The following is a 7,500-nucleotide window of genomic DNA, read 5'->3' on the forward strand; positions in this document are numbered from 1 at the left end:
GAGAGGGATGGAGAGGAGGGGAGGGAGGAGACAGACAGACAGACAGACAGACAGACAGAAAGAGAGGGATGGAGAGGAGGGCAGGGAGGGAGGGAGGTGACAGACAGGCAGAAAGGTATGGAGAGGAGGGGAGGGTGGGAGGAGACAGACAGACAGGCAGAAAGAGAGGGATGGAGAGGAGGCCAGGGAGGGAGGGAGGAGACAGACAGACAGACAGAAAGAGAGGGATGGAGAGGAGGGTAGGGAGGGAGGGAGGTGACAGACAAACAGGCAGAAAGAGAGGGATGGAGAGGAGGGCAGGGAGGGAGGGAGGTGACAGACAGACAAAAAGAGAGGGATGGAGAGGAGGGCAGGGAGGGAGGGAGGTGACAGACAAACAGGTAGAAAGAGAGGGATGGAGAGGAGGCCAGGGAGGGAGGGAGGAGACAGACAGACAGACAGAAAGAGAGGGATGGAGAGGAGGGTAGGGAGGGAGGGAGGTGACAGACAAACAGGCAGAAAGAGAGGGATGGAGAGGAGGGCAGGGAGGGAGGGAGGTGACAGACAGACAGACAAAAAGAGAGGGATGGAGAGGAGGGCAGGGAGGGAGGGAGGTGACAGACAAACAGGTAGAAAGAGAGGGATGGAGAGGAGGGCAGGTAGGGAGGGAGGTGACAGACAGACAGAAAGAGAGGGATGGAGAGGAGGGCAGGGAGGGAGGGAGGTGACAGACAGACAGAAAGAGAGGGATGGAGAGGAGGGCAGGGAGGGAGGGAGGTGACAGACAAACAGGTAGAAAGAGAGGGATGGAGAGGAGGGCAGGGAGGGAGGGAGGTGACAGACAAACAGGCAGAAAGAGAGGGATGGAGAGGAGGGCAGGGAGGGAGGAGACAGACAGACAGGCAGAAAGAAAGGTATGGAGAGGAGGGGAGGGAGTCAGACAGACAGACAGAAAGAGAGGGATGGAGAGGAGGGCAGGGAGGAGACAGACAGACAGACAGGCAGAAAGAGAGGGATGGAGAGGAGGGCAGGGAGGGAGGAGACAGACAGGCAGAAAGAGAGGGATGGAGAGGAGGGTAGGGAGGTGACAGACAGACAGACAGGCAGAAAGAGGGATAGAGAGGAGGGCAGGGAGGGAGGAGACAGACAGGCAGAAAGAGAGGGATAGAGAGGAGGGTAGGGAGGTGACAGACAGACAGGCAGAAAGAGAGGGATGGAGAGAAAATATTGTTTTTTACTTCCATGTTCTGAGGAAAGCTCTGTCCCCTCCCTCCCCTCCTCCCCTCCCCTCCATCCCTCTCTCACTTACACAGAGACTCCTCTGGTGTGAATCCCATGATGGTCATAGAGTCCATGGTCTGGGTGAAGTTGTCAGCATCACTTTGGCCTGGAACAGGTATAGCACCTCCACTCAGAAACCTGTACTGGTCAGCACTACCAAGGAGAAGGTCTGCTACAGACAGAGAGGAAGAGAGAGAGAGGGAAACAGAGAGACAGGGAAACAGAGAGAGAGAGACAGGGAAACAGAGCGAGAGGGAAACAGAGAGACAGGGATACAGAGAGAGAGGGATACAGAGAAATAGGGAAATGGCGAGAGAGAGAGAAACAGAGAGACAGGGAAACAGAGTGAGAGAGACAGGGAAACAGAGCCAGAGGGAAACAGAGAGACAGGGATACAGAGAGAGAGGGATACAGAGAAATAGGGAAACGGAGAGAGAGAGGGAAACAGAGAGTTCAATTTTCAAACAAAAACATTAAACAGATCACCAGATCTCTATTCACCAGATCTATCTCTTCACCAGATCTCTATTTACCAGATCTATCTATTTACCAGATCTATCTATTCACCAGATTTATCTATTCACTAGATCAACCTATTCACCAGATCTATCTATTCACCAGATCAATCTATTCACCAGATCTATCTATTCACCAGATCAACCTATTCACCAGATCTATCTATTCACCAGATCTATCTATTCACCAGATCTACCTATTCACCAGATCTATCTATTCACCAGATCAATCTATTTACCAGATCTATCTATTCACCAGATCAACCTATTCACCAGATCTATCTATTCACCAGATCAACCTATTCACCAGATCTACCTATTCACCAGATCTATCTATTCACCAGATCTATCTATTCACCAGATCTATCTATTCACCAGATCTACCTATTCACCAGATCTATCTATTCACCAGATCAATCTATTTACCAGATCTATCTATTCACCAGATCAACCTATTCACCAGATCTATCTATTCACCAGATCTACCTATTCACCAGATCTACCTATTCACCAGATCTATCTATTCACCAGATCTATCTATTCACCAGATCTATCTATTCACCAGATCTACCTATTCACCAGATCTATCTATTCACCAGATCAATCTATTTACCAGATCTATCTATTCACCAGATCAACCTATTCACCAGATCTATCTATTCACCAGATCTACCTATTCACCAGATCTATCTATTCACCAGATCTACCTATTCACCAGATCTATCTATTCACCAGATCTACCTATTCACCAGATCTATCTATTCACCAGATCTATCTATTCACCAGATCTACCTATTCACCAGATCAACCTATTCACCAGATCTACCTATTTACCACATCTACCTATTCACCAGATCTACCTATTCAACCCATCCCCTTTCTCCCCACCCTCTCATACCCTCTCTTTCTCCCCTCCCTCTCCTACCCTCTCTTTCTCCCCTCCCTCTCCTACCCTCTCTTTATCCCCTCCCTCTCATACCCTCTCTTTCTCCCCTCCCGCTCCTACCCTCTCTTTCTCCCCTCTCTCTCCTACCCTCTCTTTCTCCCCTCTCTCTCATACCCTCTCTTTCTCCCTCTCTCTCCTACCCTCTCTTTCTCCCCTCTCTCTCATACCCTCTCTTTCTCCCCTCCCTCTCCTACCCTCTCTTTCTCCCCTCCCTCTCCTACCCTCTCTTTCTCCCCTCCCTCTCATACCCTCTCTTTCTCCCCTCCCGCTCCTACCCTCTCTTTCTCCCCTCTCTCTCATACCCTCTCTTTCTCCCCTCTCTCTCATACCCTCTCTTTCTCCCCTCCCTCTCCTACCCTTCTCTTTTTCCGCTCCCTCTCTTTCTCCTACCCTCTCTTTCTTCCCTCCCCCTCCTACCCTCTCTTTCTCCCCTCCCCCTCCTACCCTCTCTTTCTCCCCTCCCTCTCCTACCCTCTCTTTCTTCCCACCCTCTCGTACCCTCTCTTTCTCCCCTACCTCTCCTACCCTATCTTTCTCCCCTCCCTCTCCTACCCTCTCTTTCTCTGCTCCCTCTCCTACCCTCTCTTTCTCCCCTACCTCTCCTACCCTCTCTTTCTCCCCTACCTCTCCTACCCTCTCTTTCTCCGCTCGCTCGCCTACCCTCTCTTTCTCCCCTCCTTCTCCTACCCTCTCTTTCTCCCCTACCTCTCCTACCCTCTCTTTCTCGGCTCCCTCTCCTACACTCTCTTTCTCCGCTCCCTCTCCTACCCTCTCTTTCTCCCCTCCCTCTCCTACCCTCTCTTTCTCGGCTCCCTCTCCTACCCTCTCTTTCTTCTCTCCCTCTCCTACCCTCTCTTTCTCCGCTCGCTCGCCTACCCTCTCTTTCTCCCCTCCTTCTCCTACCCTCTCTTTCTCCCCTACCTCTCCTACCCTCTCTTTCTCGGCTCCCTCTCCTACCCTCTATTTCTCCGCTCGCTCTTCTACCCTCTCTTTCTCCTCTCCCTCTCCTACACTCTCTTTCTCCGCTCCCTCTCCTACCCTCTCTTTCTCCCCTCCCTCTCCTACCCTCTCTTTCTCGGCTCCCTCTCCTACCCTCTCTTTCTTCTCTCCCTCTCCTACCCTCTCTTTCTCCGCTCGCTCTCCTACCCTCTCTTTCTCCCCTCCTTCTCCTACCCTCTCTTTCTCCCCTCCCTCTCCTACCCTCTCTTTCTCGGCTCCCTCTCCTACCCTCTCTTTCTTCTCTCCCTCTCCTACCCTCTCTTTCTCCTCTCCCTCTCCTACACTCTCTTTCTCCTCTCCCCCTCTCTCACCTCTGGTGGTCTCTGAAGCTCCACACATGAGTTGGTAGAAGATGTGGAAGGTCCTTTCATCTTTGGCCTGGCGGATCGCCCTCGACTTCTCCAGTAGGTCTGAGGTCAGGGGTAAAGGAAGGGTTCAATAGCCCCAGACACTAACCTAAGGGCAGTTTTGCATCCCCTGCTTCCCTGAGCTCACCCCTATGTGTAGGGCAACTTCTACCTGATGACAGATTAGCAGTGACCCAACAGTGAGCATACTAATGAATTACAACAATATATATATATATAATATTTAGGTTGGGACTCGAAACAGAGTCTGACTGCAGAGGAAGGATACAGGTCTCAATGTTGGCACCGACAATATATCCAGCCACGTCAAAGTTAATACGGATGAATTTGCCCTGAGAGACAAGAGGAGAAGAAATGTGTCAGTTGATGATTAACATATTAATGAAAAAATGATACAAACTCAACAAAAATACAACCAATTAAAAACATACTGTAGATCTTATCTGGGATCAATCTAGATATTAATACATTCTTACAAATCTGGAGGAGTTGTCGTTCTTGACAGTCTTGGCATTTCCGAAGGCCTCCAGGATTGGGTTGGCCTGCAGCAGCTGTCTCTCTAGCTCCCCCTGGAGGACAGGACAGGCACCGCATCAACACTGGGACATGCATCACAAAGCAACTCCACAACCCAAAATACTGTTCCCCCAATCCCAATACAAAAGAGAGGAGACCAGACTCATCAGAGAGTAAACAAGGCAGTAACCCAGTGGTCTCAACTCTGAATTTCAAGACATAGTCTGGAATAGCATCTCAACAGCATGAGCCCAGAGAAATCTAGAGATAAATAGCTTTTCATGTGTTCTCTTACAGACATTTTCAGCATCTAGCCAGCTAACATAAGCCAGCCAAAGTGCCAGACTTTGTGCATTCAACAACTCTACATTGGTGCCTTGCCAAGACCTCGGCCAGACTTTGGCGAGACAATGGCTAAGTGGCATAAGCAGAAACCAACTAGCACAGAGGCTGTGTAATAGCCTGTCCCTGTGCTGTTGCACTAGTTCACATGAATTTATTGTGTCAGTCGAGAACCACTGCGTTAGATCAGAAAGTATGGCCGCAGATGCTATCTCTAGCTTTAGCTACACAGTGGCTCAGGCTATAGCTCTACTAGCTCGATAGCTTTAAGTACAGTAGCATTAGCATTATCTAGGGAGCTACCGGAGGGGGATTTAAAAGCGCCAGGTAAAGCACGCCAGCCAAGCAGCACTCAAAGCTACACACAGCAAGAAGCCAGGGCTTTGCATGGGAACAAAGCTCAGACTGACAACAATGCACATACTACTAGACAAACGCACGCAACAACACACACACATAAAAGCACCTACACACACAGACAGGTATGTGTGGAGAGTCCTGGACAGCCAGAATGTATGCTTAACTATTCTACATGGTGAATGCCTGGTGTATTTGGGTGTAAATGCCTGGTGTATTTATCACAGGTGTGGCCACCAGAATGGAAGCAGAGCTCATTCACTGTAAAGGGAGGATGGGGAGGGAGGTCTATAGCCCGGTCTGAGAACAACCTCTAGCCACTACCCCTTCAGTGCTAGCAGATCAGAAAAGACTGGATAGGTGTAATCACTAAGGTGATGGCTCTATCTAAGCATCCAAAGGGTTTAGTGGAGATTCCACCTATCTGGTTTTCAGATGGACAGTTGTTTTAAGACCAAGCTTTTGTGCATCATCAGTGGATTCCAAAGCTTTCCTTCACCGATGAGGGGAATGATTCTGAGACCCACCTATGGGCGGGATTAACACCAGCTGTCAATCAGGAAACTAGAGCATTTTCATTAGGCAACTGTATATGGGTTGACGATTGACAGGTTGTTAATCCAGCCAATCAGGACGTTGAGAGAGATTCATAGACCCGCCCGTCACCACTTATTCTAGCACCCATTGGGTGTTGCTACAGATATACCGTACAATAAAAATCCAAACACCCATAGACACCAGAGAACAGCAGGGCTTTCATTCAGGAGACAGCAACTTTTCAGAACATTCAGACAGAAATGTATTGTCTAAACCAGACAAGATTCTCTCGTATACTGAACAAGATAGTTATGTCTGCTCTATACATTCTACATCTATCTGCAATTCTGCAATGTCTTACCTCAATCAGCCCACAGTGGTGATAGTCTTTATACTTTATATTATACTCACATATTGCACACTCTGAGAGATTGAGAAAAACGGGAAGGTTGGGAGAATCAACGGATGAGACAAACAAACAACAAAAGACAACAACAGACCAATGATTGCAGTACAAACAAAAACAAAATGCTTGACAGTTATGGAGGAACACATCAGTAATGGTGTTGTTAAAGGATGTTAGTCTGGAGCACAAACCAGAATCTGTAGGCAGAACAGAAGAGAAGGAAAGAGGAGAAGACAGGACAGGATAGAGCCCACTCACCCTGTTCACCATGGAACTGCCCCGGGGCAACGACCTACTGCCATCCATCTGAACACGCAGGAGAGAAGGACAAGAAAGAGGGGGAGGTTGGAGGAGAGAGGGTAGGAGAGAGTGTAGGAGAGAGGACAAGGCAGGGAGAGAGGACAGGGCAGGGAGAGAGGACAGGGCAGGGAGAGAGGACAGGGCAGGGAGAGAGGACAGGACAAGGAGAGAGGACAAGGCAGGGAGAGAGGACAGGGCAGGGAGAGAGGACAGGGCAGGGAGAGAGGACAGGGCAGGGAGAGAGGACAGGGCAGGGAGAGAGGACAGGGCAGGGAGAGAGGACAGGACAGGGAGAGAGGACAGGGCAGGGAGAGAGGACAGGGCAGGGAGAGAGGACAGGGCAGGGAAAGAGGACAAGGCAGGGAGAGAGGAGAGGGCAGGGAGAGAGGACAGGGCAGGGAGAGAGGACAGGGCAGGGAGAGAGGACAGGACAAGGAGAGAGGACAAGGCAGGGAGAGAGGACAGGGCAGGGAGAGAGGACAGGGCAGGGAGAGAGGACAGGGCAGGGAGAGAGGACAGGGCAGGGAGAGAGGACAGGGCAGGGAGAGAGGACAGGGCAGGGAGAGAGGACAGGGCAGGGAGAGAGGACAGGGCAGGGAGGGAGGACAGGACAAGGAGAGAGGACAAGGCAGGGAGAGAGGACAGGGCAGGGAGAGAGGACAGGGCAGGGAGAGAGGACAGGGCAGGGAGAGAGGACAGGGCAGGGAGAGAGGACAGGGCAGGGAGAGAGGACAGGGCAGGGAGATAGGACAAGGCAGGGAGAGAGGACAGGGCAGGGAGAGAGGACAGGGCAGGGAGAGAGGACAGGGCAGGGAGAGAGGACAGGGCAGGGAGAGAGGACAGGGCAGGGAGAGAGGACAGGGCAGGGAGAGAGGACAGGGCAGGGAGGGAGGACAGGACAAGGAGAGAGGACAAGGCAGGGAGAGAGGACAGGGCAGGGAGAGAGGACAGGGC

General features: G+C 50.9%; 1 protein-coding gene across 2 annotated transcripts in view; it reads right to left on the reverse strand.

Moving 5' to 3' along the window:
* LOC135520672 (myosin-10-like) overlaps positions 1 to 7,500 on the reverse strand; it is an 87,379-nt gene that overhangs the window by 46,055 nt on the left and 33,824 nt on the right. Inside the window, exons 7-11 of one of the 2 annotated variants that reach the window (XM_064946392.1) lie at positions 6,505 to 6,552; positions 4,565 to 4,657; positions 4,357 to 4,420; positions 4,032 to 4,130; positions 1,289 to 1,432 (exon numbers count right to left, since the gene is read on the reverse strand). In XM_064946392.1, the coding sequence (XP_064802464.1) occupies positions 1,289 to 1,432; positions 4,032 to 4,130; positions 4,357 to 4,420; positions 4,565 to 4,657; positions 6,505 to 6,552 (448 nt within the window). Of the gene's footprint in view, positions 1 to 1,288; positions 1,433 to 4,031; positions 4,131 to 4,356; positions 4,421 to 4,564; positions 4,658 to 6,251; positions 6,264 to 6,504; positions 6,553 to 7,500 lie in introns of both variants that reach the window. The other variant, XM_064946393.1, reaches the window with a different exon arrangement.

The sequence above is a fragment of the Oncorhynchus masou genome, chromosome 29 (assembly GCF_036934945.1).
Source record: "Oncorhynchus masou masou isolate Uvic2021 chromosome 29, UVic_Omas_1.1, whole genome shotgun sequence".
In the NCBI taxonomy this organism is placed as follows: Eukaryota; Metazoa; Chordata; class Actinopteri; order Salmoniformes; family Salmonidae; genus Oncorhynchus; species Oncorhynchus masou.